General features: G+C 48.2%; 2 protein-coding genes across 3 annotated transcripts; both read right to left on the bottom strand.

The window, feature by feature from the left end:
- Positions 1-404: 404 nt before the first annotated feature.
- On the bottom strand, positions 405-2,958 carry RPS26 (ribosomal protein S26). Its single transcript, XM_040232905.1, has 4 exons — positions 2,558-2,958; positions 2,117-2,294; positions 1,208-1,338; positions 405-512 (listed from the first exon to the last, which is right to left on the bottom strand). Exons 1-4 carry the CDS (start codon positions 2,558-2,560, stop codon positions 477-479), a joined length of 348 nt encoding a protein of 115 aa, XP_040088839.1. The 5' UTR covers positions 2,561-2,958; the 3' UTR covers positions 405-476.
- A 5,349-nt stretch (positions 2,959-8,307) lies between these two features.
- IKZF4 (IKAROS family zinc finger 4) lies at positions 8,308-21,692 on the bottom strand. 2 transcript variants are annotated; one of them, XM_040232904.1, is made up of 8 exons: positions 21,518-21,692; positions 19,700-19,793; positions 18,324-18,428; positions 17,077-17,337; positions 15,935-16,102; positions 13,343-13,492; positions 12,761-12,892; positions 8,308-12,132 (listed from the first exon to the last, which is right to left on the bottom strand). In XM_040232904.1, the coding sequence occupies exons 1-8, from the start codon at positions 21,602-21,604 to the stop codon at positions 11,369-11,371; spliced, it is 1,761 nt and encodes a 586-aa protein (XP_040088838.1). In that variant the 5' UTR covers positions 21,605-21,692; the 3' UTR covers positions 8,308-11,368. The 2 variants fall into 2 exon arrangements, with proteins under 2 accessions (XP_040088838.1, XP_040088837.1); XM_040232903.1 differs by lacking the exons at positions 19,700-19,793; positions 21,518-21,692 and having other exon boundaries at positions 18,324-18,501.
- Positions 21,693-22,024: the final 332 nt, after the last annotated feature.

The following is a 22,024-nucleotide window of genomic DNA, read 5'->3' as shown; positions in this document are numbered from 1 at the left end:
CGAATGCCTGGCATTCAGGGCATTGTCACCCCATAAAGCAATGTACCACAGAAAAATGAAGGCTGGGTGATTAGCTTAACAGCAGACCAAGGTAGGCACGTAAACTTGACCTGAGGTTAAGGACCTGAATACAGATCCCCTTATGTAAGTTGTGGACGTTTATTAAAGTCTTCATGTTGCCACAAGAGGAACGCACACCTTAGCCTAAGTGGCTTCCTGATGCACTCCTCACTCTGCTAGTTTCCTCCCCATTTTAAAGACACCAACTTAAACCATTTGCCAGGCTGAATTAATCAAACACAGATGCCCTAATTCCTTACCCCCACCCCTAAGCTATGCAAACTGGGGACACCAAATGTACACAATCCCCACTCCATTTGGCAACATATATTCAACATGCTACATAAAGTATAATTTCCATTTTATTGTCTTTTCAGAAACACCAATATTTCTTCAGTCTTTAAGAACTTGGATCCTTACATGGGCTTTGGTGGAGGACGTGGGGCAGCACCCTGAAAGACAAAGTTAAAGAATTAAAAAACTATCAGTGGACATGTCCCCTTCTCAAAAAACCTGACCACTACCTTACCATCACTAACAGTGTATTATTTGGTCCATAAAGGCATGGATAGATGTGCAAGGAGATGACACTACTCAATCTGAAACCGACTAACTTGAAAGCAAATGTTTCAGGTGTGTGTCTTACCAGACTTAGTTGACCCCACCCATAGGCAGAGATCTTAATTTGCTATTCCTTGTCCTCATTTATCTTTCCTCTATTACTCCAACAAAAAAGATCTTCATGACCCAGATACTAAATCTCAGATCTGATTTTGCTCAATAAAAACGAGATTCAAGTAGTAAACCCAGACCATGTAACTGCTGTGGGATGTCTCTTGAGATGTTTATAGGTAGGCACAGCCTAACCTTGGCTTTCCCATGGGTTTAAAAATGGATTAATGTGCAAAGTACAATCCTATCTCCAAGGATTCAAGAGCCTGAAGGCTAAAAACTGGTGTAGCTGTCTATCTACTAGAAGATAATCTGACTTTGGACTGCCAGAAAAAACTCACAAAAGGCCTTTCTACACGCTTTTGAAATGTGGTATTGGAGAAGTCTCGCTGCAGTCCATGGGGTCGCAAAGAGTCAGACACACCTGAGCAACTAACTACCCCTCTAGTTTCCATAACTCTTTTAAGGTACTCACCGCAGGTCTAAATCGGGGTGGAGGTGTTCGGTCCTTACGGGCTTCCCGAGAGCGATTCCTGACTACCTTGCTGTGAATGGCACAACTCACGCAGTAATGTAGTTTCACATACAGCTTGGGAAGCACGTAGGCTACGAAACAAAAATAATTAGAGTTGTGATATTAGATATAGTACCCACCTTGCCCTGTTCTTCTTTGTTCCTTCTAACCCTCAAAAATAAACGTGCTTAGAAGTCAGGCATACCTACAAGATTTCACTCCCAAACTGTTCAGTTTATACCTAAACACAGGTACACAGTTCACAAATGAATGTTCTCCTACCAACTCATCCTGTCACCACAGCACAGATGCAATAGGATGGAATGCAGTTCCTTCAGTATTGCGCCAGCCCTAATGCCTACTTCTGTCCCCATTCCCAATTACCTAAGAAATCTAACAAGTCTTTAAAAAAGAAAATGACAAGACGACACCATATTGCTCTAAAAATCACCCTTATCAACCCAACTAGACTCCTTCCACTCTTAAAAAACTCCTTTCCACAGGTTTGCCAACAACTCAAAAGGGCTTTTAAATTTACCGTTTACAGCCAGCGCTCCCCAAGTTTTGATACAGGATAAGCACTGAAAGTGCTTCTAGAATCTCATCCCCTACAGAGACAGTCACAAAATAAGACTCAAAAGACTGTGCAAGACCACAAAAAAAAAAAAAAAAAAAAACCTCTCTGTCCAGACAGGGCTCAAAACGGCACACAACGCTGCAAAAACACCATTCTCCTCTACCGACAACCGTCTAACAGTGCAAAAAAAGTGCTGGAGATACTCCAAAGAACAGAGCCCACGGAAAAGGGGGTGGCGGCGGGAGGTGGTTTTAGATATCAAGATACTCGCACATATCGCGCTGCGGACTCACCGTCGAAAACACTCGCTTCAGAAATGTCCCTGACGGCTGCCGCCTCTACGATGTTCCGAATGACGAACTTCTTAATGGCCTTATCCTTGGGCACGCATCGGGCACAGTTGGTGCAGCGAATAGGCTGCACGTGGCCGCGGCCCTTTTTGGCACGACCGTTGTTCCTTCTTTTCTTGGTCTGCGTCAGGATGAAGATACCATTAAGAAGGAGCAACTTACCCGGCCTTAGCCCCCTTCCGGCCACACTTCTTGCCGGCCACCCCCAAGTAAGCGCGACTCAGATCTCCAGTCCCTCCGTAGAGCCCTCCAAGCCGGGAATAAATATACCCTCTGTCCTTTCTTCCACCGCGGTCCAGGCTTTCAACCCTCCCAGCAATCTCAGAATCGGCCCCTCTCAGTCTACACCCTGCCCCGTACTATTCCCCACGCGTTAGCACTCACCATCTTGGAAGCGCCGAGGCGAGAGAGGATCCGGCTACGAGACCGGCTCTCTTATATAGAGTGAGATCCCTCCGCTCACGCCCCGTAGATGTCTCCAGGCCGCACGCCAAAACAGGAATCCACTTTACTCAAACTTCTTTATTATTCAGTGTTCCCACTTAAATCTAGGGTAGGAAGGTGCTCTTCGTGTTTATTTTCCGTTGCGCAAGGTGACTATGGGACTATTTAATCAACTGGCGGAAGAAAATTAGAGTTATATGTTTCCCAGCAACCCTTGCGACGCCCTGCTCCGGACGTAATTCTGGCCACTATAGCTATCCGTTTTTGCGGTGCTAGGAGCGGAAGTTGCCCCACGAGAACGCAAGTTACCACACCTATTAAGAGGCTGGAGGGGAAGAGATGCATGGTGGGAGTTGTAGTGTGAGGTTGGCAGGCCATGGGCCCGAAGGACTTAGACCGAAGTCTGCACCACGCCACTGGGAGACGCTGTTTCTCTGACATTCCAGTTAGTGCAAGATTGAGAAACCCAAGGTGGGGCGTGGTGGGAGGGGAATAAAACATTTTAATTCCTCCTTTCAATACATCATCCACTCAAGGGACATGAGTCTGAACAAACTCTGGGAGATAGTGAAGGACAGGGAAGCCTGGCGTGGTGCAGTACATGGGGTCGCAAAGAGTCGGACACAACTGAGCGATTGAACAACCACCTTCCAATGAATATGGAGGAAACCGCGCCCCGCCCTCGCCCGACCACCCACCCGTGAGGAGCCCTGGACGAGTGCGTTGGTGCTAGGGCTGTTTCTCATTCACTTTTTAAAAAATTTCTGGAACCTGCTAGCACAATGCTAGGCGCTGTGGTAGGCACTGTGTAAATATTAACTCATTTAAACCTCAACATGCCTATAACCTATAAAGTAGGTTATATTACTGTCCTTAATTTACAGATTGAAGAACCGTGTAGACAGGTTGAAATTGAGTTTGGCCAGAGTCACATCGTGCTAATAAGAGGTGTTCTGGCTTCCCTATACTATGCTGCCTCTTACCTAACAAACAGATGGATGGGGAAATAGCCTGGACTAGTGACTTAAGACGATTTGACTCAGAATCCTAGTAGAAATATATTTTACATTGGTACTCAGTACATATACAAATACACACACACACACAGAAGTGAAAAACACATACACACAAAAGTGAAACACAAACTTCATGAAACCATGCCCTTACAACATAAGGTGCACTGTTATGTTTTATTTTCTTTTAATAAGTGTTGATCAAGCCACACCAAGGTGATTGCACCACTCTCTGATGAATCTGACTCCCTACTGAAAATACTTTGTTTTTTCCAAGTTCTTGAGCAACAGTCACTATACATGGGTAGCCAACCACACAGTTCAGTTCAGTCGCTCAGTCATGTCTGATTCTTTGTTACCCCATGGACTGAAGCATGCCAGGCCTCCCCGTCCATCACCAACTCCTAGAGTTTACTCAAACTCATGTCCATTGAGTCAGTGATGCCATCCAACCATCTCATCCTCTGTTGTCCCCTTCTCCTCCCGCCCTCAATCTTTCCCAGCATCGGGGTGTTTTCCAATGAGTCAGTTCTTCACATCAGGTGGCCAAAGTATTGGAGTTTCAGCTTCAACATCGGTCCTTCCAATGAATATTCAGGACTGATTTCCTTTAGGATGGACTGATTGGATCTCTTTGCAGTCCAAGGGACTCTCAAGAGTCTTCTCCAACACCACAGTTCAAAAGCATCAATTCTTCAGCACTCAGCTTTCTTTATAGTCCAACTCTCACATCTATACATGACTACTGGAAAAACCATAGCTTTGACTAGATGGACCTTTCTTGGCAAAGTAATGTCTCTTGTTTTTTTACTATGCTGTCTAGGTAGGTCATAGCTTTTATTCCAAGGGGCAAGCATCTTTTAATTTCATGGCTGCAGCCACCATCTGCAGTGATTTTAGAGCCCCGCAAAATAGTCTGTCACTGTTTCCATTGTTTCCCCATCTATTTGCCATGAAGTGATGGGACCAGATGCCATGATCTTAGTTTTCTGAATGTTGAGTTTTAAGCCAACTTTTTCACTCTCCTTTTTCACTTTCATCAGGAGGCTGTTTAGTTTTTCTTCACTTTCTGCCATAAGGGTGGTGTCATCTGCATATCTGAGGTTATTGATATTTCTCCCGGCAATCTTGATTCCAGCTTGTGCTTCTTCCAGCCCAGCATTTCTCATGATGTACTCTGCATATAAGCTAAATAAGCAGGGTGACAATATACAGCCTTGACGTACTCCTTTTCCTATTTGGAACCACTCTGTTCCATGTCCAGTTCTAACTGTTGCTTCCTGACCTGCATACAGATTTCTCAGGAGGCAGATAAGGTGGTGTGGTATTCCCATCTCTTTAACAATTTTCCACAGTATGTGGTGATCCACACAGTCAAAGGCTTTGGCATAGTGAATAAAGCAGAAGTAGACGTTTTTCTGAAACTCTCTTGCTTTTTCGATGATCCAGTGGATGTTGGCAATTTGATCCCTGGTTCCTCTGCCTTTTCTAAATCCAGCTTGAACATCTGGAAGTTCTTGGTTCATGTACTGTTGAAGTCTTCATTGGAGAATTTTGAGCATTACTTTGCTAGCGTGTGAGATCAGTGTTATTGTGTGGTAGTTTGAAAATTCTTTGACATCACCTTTCTTTGGGATTGGAGTGAAAACTGACCTTTTCCAGTCCTGTGGCTACTGCTGAGTTTTCAAATTTGCTGGCATATTGAGTGCAACACTTTCATAGCATCATCTTTGAGGATTTGAAACAGCTCAACTGAAATTCCATCACCTCCACTAGCTTTGTTCATAGTGATGCTTCCTAAGGACCACTTGACTTCGCATTCCCGGATGTTTGGCTCTAGGTAAGTGATCACACCATTGTCATTATCTGGATCATGAAGATCTTTTTTGTATAGTTCTTCTGTGTATTCTTGCCACCTCTTAATATCTTTTGCTTCTGTTAGGTCCATGTCATTTCTGTCCTTTATTGTGCCCATATTTGCATGAAATGTTCCCTTGGTATCTCTAATTTTCTTGAAGACATCTCTAGTCTTCCCATTCTATTGTTTTCCTCTATTTCTTTGCACTGATCACTGAGGAAGGCTTTCTTATCTCTCCTTGCTATGGAACTCTGCATTCAAGTGGCTATATATTTCCTTTTCTCCTTTGCTTTTAGCTTCTCTTCTTTTCACAGCTATTTGTAAGGCCTCCTCAGACAGCCATTTTGCCTTTTTGCATTTTTTTTCCTTGGGGTACAATGTCACGAACCTCTGCCACAGTTCTTCAGGCACTCTGTCTATCAGATCTAATCCCCTGAATCTATTTCTCAATTCCACTGTACAATCATAAGGGATTTGATTTAGGTCATACCTGAATGGTCTAGTGGTTTTCCCTACTTTCTTCAACTTCAATCTGAATTTGGCAATAAGGAGTTCATGATCTGAGCCACAGTCAGCTCTTGTTTTTGCTGACTGTATAGAGCTTCTCCATCTTTGGCTGCAAAGAATATAATCAATCTGATTTTGGTATTGACCATCTGGTGATGTCTATGTATAGAGTCTTCTCTTGTGTTGTTTGCTATGACCAATGCATTCTCTTGGCAAAACTCTATTAGCTTTTGCCCTGCTTCATTCTGTACTGCAAGGCCAGATTTGCCTGTTACTCCAGGTGTTTCTTGATTTCCTACTTTTGCATTCCAGTCCCCTATAATGAAAAGGACATCTTTTTGGGTATTAGTTCTAGAAGGTCTTGTAGGTCTGACAAAACATGGTCCACTGGAGAAGGGAATGGCAAACCACTTCAATATTCTTGCCTTGAGAACCCCATGAACAGTATGAAAAGACAAAAAGATAGGACACTGAAAGATGAACTCCCCAAGTTGGTAAGTGCCCAATATGCTACTGGAGATCAGTGGAGAAATAACTCCAGAAAGAATGAAGAGATGGAGCCAAAGCAAAAACAACAATCAGTTGTAGATGTGACTGGTGATGGAAGTAAAGTCCGATGCTGTAAAGAGCAATATTGCATAGGAAACTGAGATGTTAGGTCCATGAATCAAGGCAAATTGAAAGTGGTCAAACAGGAGATGGCAAGATTGAACATCGATATTTTAGGAATCAGCGAACTAAAATGAACTGGAATGGGTGAATTTAACTCAGATGACCATTATATCTACTACTGTGGACAAGAATCCCTTAGAAGAAATGGAGTAGCCATCATACTCAACAGGAGTCCAAAATGCCTTACTTGAATGCAATCTCAAAAATGACAGAATTATCTCTGTTCATTTCCAAGGCAAACCATTCAATATTATAGTAATCCAATTCTATGCCTCAACCAGTAATGCTGAAGAAGCTGAAGTTGAATGGTTCTTTGAAGACCTACAAGACCTTCTAGAACTAACCAGTTGTCTCCAAAGTTGAAGAAACTTTGGTATCAATGTGACCTCCCAGCATTCAGATCCAAGATAGTACAGATGGAGATGGACCCTTCATTTGTGAATCCTTCAGGAGTCTAAACACACCAGATTCACTGTCCATCTAACAATCCATCATGGTTTCTGCTAATTTGTAACCCATGTAATTGGATTTAAAATTTATTTCTCAACTTTTGTTTTGGCTTCAAAACAATTATGCTTGTGGTCTTTTCTAGTTTCAATTTGCCAGTTTCAATTGGATATAGAAAATGATAGACTCTAGATGGAAGTGTCTCCAGTTTTCACTTTAACATAGTCTCATGGAAAACACAAAGCAGACAATATTGTATGGAATGGTAATAAGGTAAATAGGACCGAAAAAAGCTTCAGGGATGGGGACAGAAAATAGTTAATATTTAAGAACAAAATTAATGTTCCTATGTTGATTTTTCTTTGGATTTTCATAGCCTGAGTTTTACTGGCTGGATTTCTGGAGTTTAAGGGAAAAACACAGATTTTGGAATAAGACACCATGTCCTTGGATTCAAATACGGGTTCTGTCACTTACTGATAAGTCTTAGACAAGTTATTTATTCTCTCTTGGTTTTTAATCCTTCACTAGTAATGAATTATTTTATAGGTTGTCTCTACCTATTCATTTCCCTAAGTTAAATGAATACTTGGCACAGTGCTTTGCATTTATAGAATGCTCAAGAACTGGTAGACTTACTATCATATCTTTATCATACATAACTATTCACGTTATGTGTCTTGTATCTCCCTCGGTGTATAGTATGTTTTACATGTAGTAGGTACTCAACAAATGTTTGATCAATCTCTGCTTTGTATGCCTAGGCAGGTTGGGCTTTCTCTCCTATCCTGAAGGCACTCCTGGTGGGATAATCTCCTCCACTTCCCATTCTAGTTTGAAAATTCTTCTGTTCTGTAGTAACATCTTGAGCATTCTTGTTTGATTTCCTCTCAGTCTTAAGACTTGTTCATCTTAAAAAACGTGTGAAAGTGAAAGTGAACGCTAAGTTGTGTCCAGCTCTTTGCAACCCCATGGACTATACAGTCCATGGAATTCTCCAGACCAGAATACTGGAGTGTGTAGCCTTTCCCTTCTCCCGGGGATCTTCTCAACCCAGGTCTCCCGCATTGCAGGCAGATTCTTTACCAGCTGAGCCTCAAAACATTTAGTAGTTTGGTATAATATGCTACAAGGAGGTCCCCCTCCCTCCTAGCAGAAAAACAAGGCAAAGGAAGTCTGCAAAAACAACCAGGGGTGTTAAATTACTCATGTTTATTTATAACAGACCTTCAGCCAGTACAGTACAAAACTTACAGTAGTATATCTCCGTTACACAAATATTTACTTACAATATATTACATATACAAAATGCTTTGCAATAAGTCTCAAAAGCTAGTTTAACTCCTCTTGAGAAAGGAGAAAAACTCTTAAAAAAAAAAAAAAGGAGGGAGGGGGCCCCAGAGGAAGAGGAGGAGTGAAAGGGTAAGATCCAAGGAGACACCAAGCATAGGCTACAAATGAAACCCTGGGAGAGAGAGAAGAGAGGTGGTATTGCACTTACTTCTGTGTTTTATTTTTTCTTTTTGTTCTCATAACTTCTGATTAAAAATATATATTATATATATATATTATGTACACAAGGAAAGAAGCTGCCAGAAGTATTACAAAATCGCATCCGCAGCTTGGACACTGACACGAAAAAACAAAGGTCTGGAAAAGTGTCTATTTAGAAATTTTTTTGTGTGGTGTTGATTTTAAATATCAATATAAAAGGAAAACACCTCTTTTCTCCATGTGGGTTTCAATGTGTGTTTTTTCTTTTTCTTACTTTTTTTTTTTTTTTTATGCAAAAGGAGCTAGGAGAGAGCATGAGGATGTTTGAGGTTCCAGAGCTAGAAGACTCTGGAAAGTAGGATTTTGTACCTAAGACCCTGGTTAAAGTGCAGTGATGGTCTGGAGAGAGACAGAGTGCCCTTCTCTCCCCTCCTTAGCACCTGGTCTTGCCCTTCCAGTCTCTGCTCTCATGGGCTCAGAGTATGGCCTCAGAGCATAGTCCTTCATGTTCCAGGAGGTTACAGGTGCCAAAACTGATGGGGAGGGGATGAGGCACCCCAAGGCTCTGATACCCCAGAAGGGACTAGTCCTTATGAGGTGTCACCAAATACACAGCAGACACAGAAGAGGTGGTGAAGGCAGGTCTAATAGCAAGGGGCTCGAAAACCAGGAGAGTTGAGGGGAACCCCAGATATGAATCTCAACTCTGCTGCCATTCTGAAACAAGGAGCCAGTTCCCTGGGGGTGCTCTCAAGAAGACTTTCCCCTTCTCCAGAGACCACTCTCCTCCCAAGTGGCTCCCTGATCCCCTGCCCTTGGCAGCAGTTTATTGCTACATTGTCAAGGAGAAACAATCAACCTACAGTGTCCCTCCCTGACAATCTGGTTCTCTTGGGGAGACCACATAGTGGGGGAGAAGAGGATAAAGAAGTTTTTAGGGTCTCCCTTCCCATAATAGGATAAGGTAGACTCTCTTAGAGCCCTTAAGAGCCCCAATCCCAGGGTCTGTCCCTTAGCCAACCCTTTACCATCCCCCTGAATTATCCCTGATAGGGAGTGAGAAAAGTAGGAGGCAAAAGAGCCAATAAGGAAAGGACATGTGGAAAGAAAAATGGAAGGGAAGAGAAAAGGGGAGAGAGAGAGAGAGAGAAGGACCAAGTGTTACAACTTGTGAGGTGTTCTGTTTGGTTTTTACTTTTTAATCTTTAAATATAGAAAAACAGGCTTTGGTTTGAATCTCAAGGAAGCAGAGAATGGGATGGCTGTGGCCTTGTGCAGGGAACTCTTGTCGAAAGAGACCTCCACTTGGTGGTGGAGCTATCTCCTCCTGCCCCCGTCTCACTATCTAGGTTACCCAAATAGCCAGGAGTCTCTGCAGCAGCCAGGAGAGTGCCCCCTCCTGCCCTACATCTGGGAGCTGAGTGTCAAGGGGGTAGTAAAGGATGACTCTCCCAGTTCAGTTTTGTCCATCCCATTCTTGCTGGCACAAGAGTGGAATGGGGAGAGGGGCGTATGCCCTTGCTCATCCTGGGGATAATTTTTGGTTATACTGAGAGTTAGGAGAGAGAAAAGAGACATCCTTTTCTCCCTGCCACTGATCCTAAGAACAGGGCCCAGGAGACCGGGGATGAGAGGGTGAATCCTGCTAGGGGGGAGAAGGCAGCATGACTTGGGGGCTGAGGATACCCCCTGTTATCAGGCAGCAACCCACCAGTTTCTCATAGGACAGGGACCTAGGAGCCCCTGAGAGCCCAAGTAGGTCACTAGAGTGAGGAAGTTTGAGAGGTGGGAGAGAAAGAGAGGAATTTTGACCCATTCCCTTCCCTGGTTCCCAGTTAGGCACCTGTGGCTCCACACGTGTCAGAGACAGAGGATTGCTGACCTAGCCTTGGCCCCTGAGAATACAAAGTTGGGGCATTCCAAGGAGAGAAAAACCACCACTGAGTAGACGGGCAGTTTGAAGAGAGTACAGCAGTATTGGGGGTTGTTCGAGGAGAGAAGAGAGAGATATCACACTGGACAGGCAGATCCCGAATGTGGGCTTTGGGGAACTCTAATTCCTAGTGGGATGTCAAGAGGACCCTCAGTCCCAGGGTGCCTGGGGAGAATTTCTTCAGCCTCTCCTACTTCCAAATGAGGGATTTCTTCATTTGATCAGGAGTTGTGCAAGCTGCCTAAGGTGAGAGGGCACAAGAGGTATGGAGTACCAGGTTGAAGGGTCCCAGAGAGCAGAGGTAATGCCACAGAGCTAAGGTAGGAATAGAGAGAGCGATCAGCATCAAAAACGGAAGAATCAGATACGGCAAAAGATGAGGACCTAAATCAGGAAGCCCAAGGCCTCTTAGCACTAAGAGGAGCTTCCTTCTCCTGGGGCTCTTGGAGAAAGCACAAAGAGAAAAATTAGGCCTAAAGTGGAAGGGGACTGGGCAGGAAGGTGGGGGTGCGGTAAGTGATATAAGTTAAAAAAAAAAAGAAGCAAGAGAAAACTCAACAAATTATATTAATAAATAACTCAGTGAGTATGGTGGGATGAAAGGAGAAGAGAAAAAAGGAGAAAGATGAGCAAAAGACCTGTTTCATCACAATGCTTAGATCAGTCAGTGGGGAGGAGGAGCACGGGAGAGGACGGGTCAGGGTCAAGGGTGAAGTCAGGTAGCCAGTGGTAGGGGCTATACAACCCAACTCCTAGAGACATGGTGAGGACAGGGCTAGCCTCCGTAGGCAGGGCAGTGGAGTGGTGGACTGAGGTGGGGCAGGAGGTCACTGGCCCACCTTGTGCTCCCCCCGGACAATGTGGGAAGAGAACTCGTACCGGTCCTGGCTGTGGTAGCCGCAGATGTTGCACTCGAAAGGGTCTCGGAAGCCATGGCAGCCCATGTGGATGGTGAACATGACGTGGTCCAGGAAGAGGATGCGGCAGTGCTCGCACCTGAAGGCCTTCACTGGCTCGCCGCTCTCGCCCACCACCCGGAGCACTTCCTTGGACGGGCCTGGGGTGCCCCGCAGTAACCCCTCCTGTGGCTTGGGGTCCTCTTTGGCATAGGCAGGACTGGGCCGGCCCACCACGATGGCGGGAGGAGGCTGGGGTGGGGGGCCCTGAGGGAGTGACACCACCCCCCCAACTCGATCTTCGTGGTTGCTCTCTGTATCTGTGGAGTCCTGGCAGCCATTGCTGGGGGAGGCCCCAGGGTCAGTCAGGGGGCCTCGGGCCCGGTAGAGGAGGGGACCTCCATCAGCTAGATCCTCGGGCCCCTCACCTGCTTCCCGGGACCCTGGAAGCTCCAGTCGGCCAGGGAGGGGCTGCATTTGAGTGTAGACAGAGCTGATGACGGGCGTGAGTTCTGAGATGCAATTGGTGGGCGGGAGGCGGAGGGGACGCAGATGTTCGGCCCCCACGAAGGCCAGAGAACCTCCGAAGCCAGGCTCCAGGCTGTGGTGTGCCACCAGCTCCACGTCCTTCTCGTAGCCACCCGAGTTCACATCGTAGGGGAGGTCTGAGAGGCTGAAGCGCATCTGCTTCTCACCTGTGGAGAGAAGGGTCTCAGGAGGGCTGACTCTGGATAAGTCTAAGCTCCCCTAGGATTCCTTCTTTGTTTTCTTTCCCTGGGGATGGGTGTAACATTATTCACCACCCCTCATTTACCTCCCACAAGGTCAGGTCCTCTGTGGGGATGCTCCCCAACCCTGGGCTATAATCTTAGAGAAGGACTTGGTCCCAACCCACTGGTCTTGAAAACTTAGTTCCTTCATTGCTCTCCATAAAGAGAGCTAATGGCCGGGGACCCCCATACACACCTTTTCTCTCTGACTCAAAGGGCCCTTCTCTCAGTCCCCATAATCTGACTCAAAGGGCCCTTCTCTCAGCCCCCATAAACAGAAGTCCTTACCATTTTCAAAAACTGGAAAAGCCTGACCCCTAACCCTCTCCTCTTACAACCATCCTGAGAGCCCTCAACTCTGACCCGTCTTCCCCCTCGTGAGGGATGTTCTCCTTCTTCACTGCCCCCTGCATTCTGGGGATACATTCTGAACACTAAGAGACCATCAGGCTGCTCTCTTCCACCCCAAGCAAATCTCCAGACCTAGTTGGTCTAACAGCCACCAGTGCTAAGATTTAGACAAGTGGTGGCTCCTCTCCAACTGGACTCTTACCTACAAACTTCTGGGGGGTGGAACGCTTGCGTTTGGTGAGGCTGTTGGCCAAACGGTCAATGAAAGTTGGCCTCTCAGAAGATGAGTGCAGCATGGAGTCTGGCACCATCTCCAGGTCCCGTATCTCATCACCTGGTGGGAGGGAGCAGGGGTCAGGTGGGGAGGGCGCAACAGGCAAGAGCATCTGAGCAGGGGAAGCAGGGGCCCAGCTGCCTTTGCCTGGAGAAAACCAGCAGGTCGGTAGCTGAGGAAGGTCATATCGGATGCCTGGGAAATGGCACTCTGCTTACTGCACCCCATCTAGAGCTCACTACAGCACATTTCCGGTGATGTGGGGACAATTATATGCATCTGACCCTTGACTGCATAACTCCTGTGTGCTCTCTCTCTCTCCCATTAGACTGACAACATAGATGAAATCCTCCCTACCTCTGGATCTCCCTGCAGCATCCACCACGGGGCTCTGCACCAACTCAGGTGCTCGGCACATTTATCTGTTCTGGAGATCCCATCCCTCTGTGAGGGTAGGTGCTGGTGTCGTCCCTGTCCTGCACTCCCTGATGGCCCTGCCTGCGGCCTCACCTGATTGGCCAACCAGAGCTTGGGCTTCAGTGCTGAGACTCTGCAGGTAGTTATGGCACCGCTCCTTGTGCTCCTCCAGGGTGCTCTGCTGTTTGTAGCTCCGGCCGCAGTAGTTGCACTTGTAGGGCTTGCCCACCGTAGGGGAGGAGACTGCAGAGGAGAGGGAAGAGAGGGCATCAGAGTCACTGCTTGCTGGTGCTGCAGAATCATCCAGGAGCAGGTATGCATGGGAGTGAGGAGGAAGGGACGTGGCTCAGTTGAGTTCTCTGGCTCATCTTTCTTTCCCCAGCTTCAGTGGCCAGCGTGAACAGACGGTGGAACCTTGAAGAAGAAAGACAACGCACCAGGATGGGAGGAGACAGGGCACATGGCTTCGGACTGTTGGTGGGCTTCAAGATGGCCACGTTGCTGTTCAAAGGAAGGAAGGACCCGGGGACTTTGCAGGGGATCATCCCTGGCGGGCAGGCTGGCCCCACCCCAGGATCTCAGAGTCTGGGGCCCAGACTGTGGTTTAACCTTTCCATGTGGCAGGCGGGTGTAAGGGCTGTTTATCAGACAAGGGGATTTTTTTGCTTACGAACTATCTACTTCAGTTTGGGGGAAACTGGTGGGCTGGGGTGACAGAAATGAGAGCCCTCAGCTCTGCCAGGGTTGGGAGGGGCATGTTCACTGACCTTTACTTATATTTTTACCTCCATCCCCGGCCTGGTTTTAACTGCTCAGTTTTCTTTTTCGCTACACTGAGATATACCAAGAGAGCCCCAGAAAAACCATCACTGATAGAGAAATTCTGAGAAGAGAAAAATAAAGAAAATAACCAGAGGAAAGTAAATGAAGAAAACACCAATTTGGGGGGGGGGGTCCTTTGTTTTTTTTTTTTTTTTAAACAAAGAAGAGGTTATAAAGATTTCGCTTCCAGTGATGAAAAAAAGGTTGGGAAAACTGAGATCAACACTTTCTTTGAAAACAACTTGAGAGAGGATATTTGTAAAAGTATGTTGCCACTACTGAGCAGGGAGACAGGAGAGGGTATCTTCAGGAGGCTGGTAATTACTCCCGGCCTCTGCCCCTACTCACACACGCCTAACCTGGGCCTAGCCTAAGTCACCTACTGCCTTTTTGCTCTTTCTCTGTAAACCCAAGTGGTTGGGGGATAAGATGAATGCCATGGTCCTCGTCCACCCAAGACTCTTGGGGAGATGGTCTAACATCTGGGAGGGGAACTCCCTTTTCTTTCCTATAGTGTAGGCTGTGATAGAAAACATCTCACAGAGATGAGACCCAACAGTGTATCTCTGTCCACCTGTGTCCCTAAAACATCCTACACAACAACATCCAGTGTCCTCCCAGCTGGCTTCACTGTGGTTGGTAAGAATTCTGGGGGGGCCAAGCCATCCTTGTTCCAAACCAGCAGGGGGAGCCACCCTTTTCCTCAGAAAAGGAGTCTGACTTGCTCGCACCTGCCGCTCACACCTGCCATTAATTGGATTCCAGCGAGGCTGTGGAATAGCTCTGTGATAATAACATCTACCTTGGAATTGTTATGAAGATCACATGAGGGAGGAGACACATGTAAAATATTTGTAGATTATAATGCCTGAATTAATAATGATCTTTCTCCCTAGTTCTCCACATACATATAGAGAAAGGTCTCAGTTCCAAAGTAAGAGAATCTAGAACAAGGTCGGTGGCTGGGGAAATCTGGAACAAGAGGGTGGTGAGGTGACTGTTCTGGCCCTTTAAATCCTGGCCCAGGAGAGTTTAAGAAGAGAAAAAACAAGGAAAGTTTCCAAGGACAGACCCTACTAATTGTTTCCCCTTTGCCCTTCTTCCTTCCTTTCCCCAATCTTGAGCTCCCTCCTTCCTGCCAGCTCAGCTCCTGGCCTTTTCCCAAGTCCAAGTCAAAAGCTTAAAACTTAGTGAAAGGCTTCAAAAGTGCTGTCTGTCCAGCTGATCCAGAAAGATGTTGACTTAACCTGTCTTGGCTGGGGCTAGGAAACCTGGTTAGTCTGGGTCCCTGGCAGTGTTCCCAACACTGACCTCCAGGCACCCTCTGGATTTGCTCTTGCCTCTAGGAAGATGACAACCTCGTGAGACGGGAAACAGAAATGGGATACTCTTTCCCTAGGCTTCCTTTCTTCCAGTTTGAGAGGCCTGTGGAAATTTATAGGAAGCAGCCGGAAGTCTCAGGGAGGACAGACAGAGGTTGCCAGAGACCTCTGGTGTTTGTGTGGGGTGGTGAAGATGGTGACAGGTGTGGGGCTGGAGCACATGAGAGTGGAAGGAGGGGTGTCCCTGGTGCTCAGAAGGGAGGGTGATGGGCCCCGGATGGTTCTGGCATCAGCATGAATGTTAAAAGCCAAGTTAGGGAGGGTGACTATTGACAGCCAGGAACATCACCCATGCCCCTCTTGCTCCATGTCACAAAACACGGCAGATGTAAAATATCCCATCAAAGAGCCCCAAATGCCCTGGGGCCTGCTCCTCTGTTCTGGGAGTGCTCTGCCCCCCTCAGTGGTAGACACTGTAACCCTCCAATACTAGAGAAGTGGCTGAGTTCTATTTACTGGGTGTTCCGGACTTGCGGCCTACCCGAGTGTGTGCGGAGGTGGCCAGTGAGCGCGTCGCGCCGGCGGCAGGCATAGTTGCAGAAGGGGCACTTGAAGGGCTTCTCCCCGGAGTGCAGCTTGATGTGACGCAGCAGGTTGCCCTTCTGGGTGAAGGAGGCACCGCACTGGTTGCAGTGGAAGGGCCTTTCCCCTGTGAAGGGAAGAAGAGATCACAGACGAGCGAGGGTGAGGAACCATGAAGGTTGAACCTAGTCCCTTACCCTCTGCTCTACCCAGCCCAGGGAAGGAAGGTTCTCAGAACACATTTGCAAGGCAGGGCAGTACCACACACACACACAGAAATGCTGCTTGAAAAGGACCCCTTGGGTACAGTCTCACCCTGAAAACTGGACTAGAGGTGTGTGGCAGGGCAAAGGGTACCAGGCCTGGAATGCTGGGCCTAAGACTGTTAGCAAGAACTGAGCCCCGCAGGGCCTGCTCTGCCCCAGGAGCCTGGAGCCCAAGATAGCTGTGAAGAGGCTTCTGTTTTCCTTTATTTAAAAATTCATGAGACAGGGACTTCCCCTAGTGGTCCGGTGGTTAAGACTCAGCACTTCCACGGTAAGGGGCACAGGTTTGATCCCTGGTGGGGCACTAAGTTCCCACATGCCAACTGGCATAGTAAAAAAAAAAAAACCCATAAGACAGAAGAGTCCAAACAATACCTTGTTGGACTATAGGATCGTTCTTCTTTTTGTAAAAAAAATTTATTTATTTGGCTATGCCCGGTCTTAGTTTCAGCATTTGGATCTTTGCTCTCCGTTATAACATGTAGGACCTTTAGTTGTGGCACCTCTGAGTGTGGCGTGTGGAATCTAGTTCCCTGATTAGGGATCGAACCCATGCCCCCTGAAGTGGAAGTTCGGAGACTGAACCCCTAGACCACCAAGGAAGTCCCCTATAGGACGCTTCTTGAGGCAACACGTCTTCTCCATCACCTCCTGAGACAAACACCAGCTTGCCTTTATAACTATAGTTGAGGAAAGTGCCAGGAAGTACAGGTGTTGATGGAGTCCAGATTTCATCCCCCACCTTTTTTTAGCAGCTAGAAACAGTGCTGGGAGAGACCTCCCCTTCCTGAGACGACCCCGCTTGGCCTGGGCCTGGGGCGCCTGCCATACTCACCCGTGTGGCTGCGCTTGTGCACCATGAGCACGTTGGGTCCAATGCAGACCATGCCGCAGACGTCACACTTGAGCTTGCCATTGGGCAGGCGGATGCCCCCAGGGGAGTGAGGCTCCGGCCCGCTTCCATCACAGTAGCCCAGCGGCTCCGACAAGGAGTCTTCCACGATCACACTGTCATCCTTCTCCAGGAGACGCTCGTCCGGCCCCAGCAGTCTGCTCGACTCCTCATCACTGTACATCTCCACCTTGATGGAGTTGGCTGGAGGGTGGGAGCGTGTTTAGGATAGAGACAGACCAAGGAGGGAGCCTGCCCGCGGGCCAGAGAGGCCCTCCTTAAGTCCCAAAGGCTGTCTCCAAGCCCTGAGACATTCAGGCTTTAAGAGAAGCCGATCTCCTAAGTATCCTGGGTGGTGCTATGGGGTCCTGCTGGGACCTGAGACAACCTTTTGTCCTCCTCTCCCACCCACGAGGCAAACAGGTTTCCAGAGGAAAAAAGTTGGGGTACATGGGATGTCTTCAGTTACTGGGGAGAGGAGGAGACTAAGGGGAGCCTTTTCCTCCACTCTCTTGTCATTAAGGAAGATGTCTGGCTTGGCCCCAGGCAGGAAGCCAGGGAGTAACAGTGGCGGGAAAACGGTCCTAGGATGACGGAGACGGCAGGCTGAAAAGAGAGCAAAACTGGCAGACAGACATAGCTCACGTTATCCTCCCACCCCATAGGGCCAGACACCTCTATTCCCCTCTGTGAAAATCTGGAGAGGGGACTGGAGGAGGGAGGAGCCATTGAGGAGAGAGCTTTGGCTCTGGCTCTGACCTACATTCCTGGCTATTCCAACCATTTAGAGAATGTCACAGATCCAGGGCCAGCGAGGAGGGGCAGTCATGGGGACCCTGTCTGGCAGGAGACTGGCGGGGGTGAGGAGGGGATCCTTCTCATCTCTATTTCCTATGTAACTCCAGCTCATGACCACTTCCATCTGCTCAGTTCCAGAGTTTCTCTTTGGAGCCTTTACCTTAATCCCACCCGTGCCTCTTTCAATTCCACCCTAGTCATAGGCAGTGAAGGTTCACCCCCCGCCCAGAAGTCACAGAAACCCTAGACATGGAGCTCCTTAGTGCTGTTAGGTACTCTGGGCCGGAAATCAGAGGGAGGCAGTGAGCGGGAAATGGCTGCCATGGAAGGTGAACTGAGGGCCAGACACACACTGGGTGCCCAGGGCCCGGGAGGCTGGAGGCTGCACTTACCACTGAGTGAGCGGCTGGGAGAAGAGTGCTGGCTGTTGGGGGTGCTCACTGAGGGCCCCACTGGGGCCCCGAGGAATTCCTTCTCCAGAGATGAGTCCCCGCTACCTTGGAGGAGAGAACAAGAAGAAAGGTGAAGCTGCAGCTCGAGCCATTTTCCGTCTACGCTTGATCTCTTCAAAGTTCAGTTACATTTCACAAACATTTATCTTGTAGCCACGTACGAGGCAGCGTTGTATGTAGGGCACCATACCTCGTGCCCTCGCCAACCTGGGTGCCCGGCGCTGACTTCTGCGAGCTCAGTGGCTGCGCCTTGCCCACCCTACCTTCATCTAGGCCTGAGGGGAAGAGCATCACTGCCTGACGTCCACAGGAAGCAGGGCTGGGGCTAGGCGGGCCGGGGTGGAGAGGAAAATAGGGGCCTTGCAAGGGAGGCGGTTCAGGACAGACGTTCTTCCCTACTGTTACTCTCCGGAGCCCCCGACACCGGATTCGGGATCTGCAGGAAGGGCGGCTGGAATTGTCCCTGAATCTAATGATAATAATAGTAATCATAATGATAGCAGCTAACATTAATTGAGTGCTTACTACACGCCAGGCATCATTCTATGCACTTTAAAAGAATTATCGCATTGAATCTTCACAATAACCCTGTGAAGTAAGTGCTGGTATGATCTTTAATTTTACAGATGAGGAAACTGAGGCACAAAAACAGCTCTGTTACTTGTCCAAGGTCACAGAGCTGGTAGCGGTGGAACTCTGATCTGATCACAAATAGTAAGTACCTGTGTCCTTAACCCTCACCTGTGTAGCGCTAACTGGGAGTCACTGTTTCAGAAGGCAAGACCTGGGTCCATCTCACTCTAAAATCAGCAAAAATAGAAAACCTCCATCTGATAGTATTCCAATCACATAGTTACTACTTGACATTCCCTTGACAGTGAAATAATCAGTGTATTCTAAATATATATGCATTTTAACTTGTTGACAAATAGCTTTGTAAAAATACTTTCTAAGAGTGTCACATATGTTTTTAAAAATCAGATAACATACCTGAAGGTACGAATCATGTCTTTAAAAAAAACCCTCCTCCCCACAATCTTCTGCACAAATATACATGTGAAATAAAACACATGTAGATAAACACAGACACGGACATATATCACATAGGTAGATAGACATAAAGAGAACATACCTACGGGGATAAACACTGGGCTAGCCGTCTACATTATCTGCTAACATGAACATGCATAGATGTGTGCACACAGGTCTAAATATGGAAGAGAGAGAGAGAGAGAGAGAGAGAGAAACCCTAAAATTCACCCCTAAAGTCCACCTATTAGCACTTTACCCAATTTCCCAGCTATGCACATACTTACTTTCACAAAATAAAGATTCCATTATAAAATGGTTGGAGTCTTGGGCCTGAGGCAAGAAATCCGGAACACACCCTCCTGAGGGATCCCTCTCCAGCTTTGGTCAGTGGGAAGAAAACAACCACTCAGGACTTTGGGACCATTTCCCATTCATCTCCTCTACTAAAAGTCCCATTTCCCCCACTCTAGCCCATCAAAGCCTGAGGACATTTATTCACTACCTATCGAAGAAGCCTTATGGCTTGAAACCAAGGTTCCCCAGCTGTGGCTCTTTAGATGAGCCGTGGTTATCTAAAAAAAAAAAAAAAATGTTGCCCCCTTTAAATACCACACACATATCACCAAGTGAGCATCTCAGAGCTGTGGGTTGAGACCTGTAGACTCAGACACAGTTTTTAAAATATGTCCTTTTAACTGAGTAGGGTTTGCTAAGGTTGGAAGGGCTGAAAGGGCTGACTTGACCTAAATCACTGGATGTTAGTAATGGGGGAAGAACAGGGCTCCGGGGCCTGGTGCTAAGTCCGACCCTAAAAGAATGAGTGAGGTTGCTGGAAATCCATCGCTGGTCCCAGCATACTGGGCTGAGGCTGCCTCTTGGGGCCTGGGGCTTGATATATGGGGAAAACATCCTTAAAGGGATATTTAGGGACAGTAAGGGGAAAACATTCTCTTCGGCTCTCCCTCTTAAGGCCTGGGTACAGGAGGAGCAGGTACTTCCAGGGTCACACCTGTAGTTCAAGAGGCTCTTTGATGCCATTGCCCTCCCTAGGATACAGGTAAGAGGTGAAACAGGCTCAGGTCGACTTTTACAGGACTAATACCTGAAATAAATCCATTTCAGGGGTTAGAAAGTCTTCGGGGGCTCCAGGGATTTTGAGTTTTAGCCGGATGGTGAAGAGAACAAGAGTCCAATTTAGGAAGTTCAGCAGTTCCTCTCTCGGCCCCAGAAAACCCAGAGAGGGAATTTCAAACGCCTGGGACTCCCAAGAAATCCCAGACTATCAAAGCCAAGAATTAGGGTTGCCCTTAGGTCTCAGAGAAATTTTCTTGGTCAAAGTCATCCTAGGTTGGCTGAATCCAAACCCCCTGGAGGGCAAAGCCAAATCATGAGGTTCACATCAGAGGAACCAGGAGGTGGGTAAAGGAAAAACAGTAAGGAGAGAAAGAAACTGGAGCAGTGTCCCACCAGCTAGATGTGTTTCCTAGTTGAGGGGGCCCAGCCCTCGGGTCCTGCTGCCCTTCCTCCATTCCTCCAAACAGAGGGAGGAGCCAGCTGTGGGGTCCCAGAGCCTCCACGCTTTTCTGAAGGGACCTCGTCCTAACTGCTTTGCCTTCTTGACCATGGGCTCCAGGGGGCGGGATGCTAGCCTGCTGGCAGGGAAGAGTGGGGACAGGAGCAGAGAAAGACGCCCATCCCCAGCTCTATTGTGGGGAGGAGGCTGAGGCCCCTCGCATCTCAGTTCCAGGCAGAGGCATCTGCTGTCGGGGGACCCTTCTTTACCTAGGTTCTTTTAAGACCCATTCCCACCCCAGCCTGTCTCGGCATTTCATCCCAGGCAGCTCTACATCTGTCCCCAAGGCCTAATCAAGATGTCACCACAAGCTAGCACTGACCAAGTCGCAGCCTTTGCTTAGCAACACCAAACACCCTTCCCCATCCTCCGCAAGTGTGAGGAACGCCCCCTCCCCCGCTCCACACACAGCCCCCATTCCTCTCCCTCTCCTCAGGCTCGGGGAGTTGTTACTGAATTGGCTCCCCAGCCCCAGCAGCAGCCCCCCCTCCCCGCCCCCCTCCACTAGCCACCTTCTGCCTGAACTTACATTATCCTTCCCTTGCCGGTGAGACCCTGGGGTGCGAGCGCGGCCGCCGCCTTGGAAACGGCGAGCGAGTGCGGGTGGTGTGTGCATGTCTGCGTCTCGGTGGCAGGCAGGGGTGAGCCCAGCCACTCACCTTCCAGGAAGCGTGGATTCCTGGAAGTGAGGGGAACCGCCGTCATTTCGCAGGCAGCGGCAGCGGCTCGGTGAGCAGAGGCCCACGGCTGCAGCCAGCGAGAATAACTCAGCCCAGGGTGTGTGTGTGTGTGTATGTGTGTGTGTGTGTATGAGTGTGTGTGTGTGTGAGTGTGTGAGAGAGAGAGGGAGAGAGAGAGGGTGCGAGAGGTGGGGGGGAGAGAGAGAGAGAGAGGGAGAGCGCAAGCAGCACACGCTTGAATGTGCCTGGGGAGGGGGCTGGAGAGAATGTGTCTGTGCCTCTAGTGGGGGGGTGGGGGGTCGCTAGGCTACAGCATCCCTTTCTCAAGACGGTGAAGGGCTTGGGGTGGGGGGTGC

The sequence above is a fragment of the Oryx dammah genome, unplaced genomic scaffold (genome assembly GCF_014754425.2).
Source record: "Oryx dammah isolate SB20612 unplaced genomic scaffold, SCBI_Odam_1.1 HiC_scaffold_29, whole genome shotgun sequence".
NCBI lineage: Eukaryota > Metazoa > Chordata > Mammalia > Artiodactyla > Bovidae > Oryx > Oryx dammah.
Note: the sequence above shows the minus strand (reverse complement) of the source record. Positions and strands in the feature narration are given on the sequence as shown.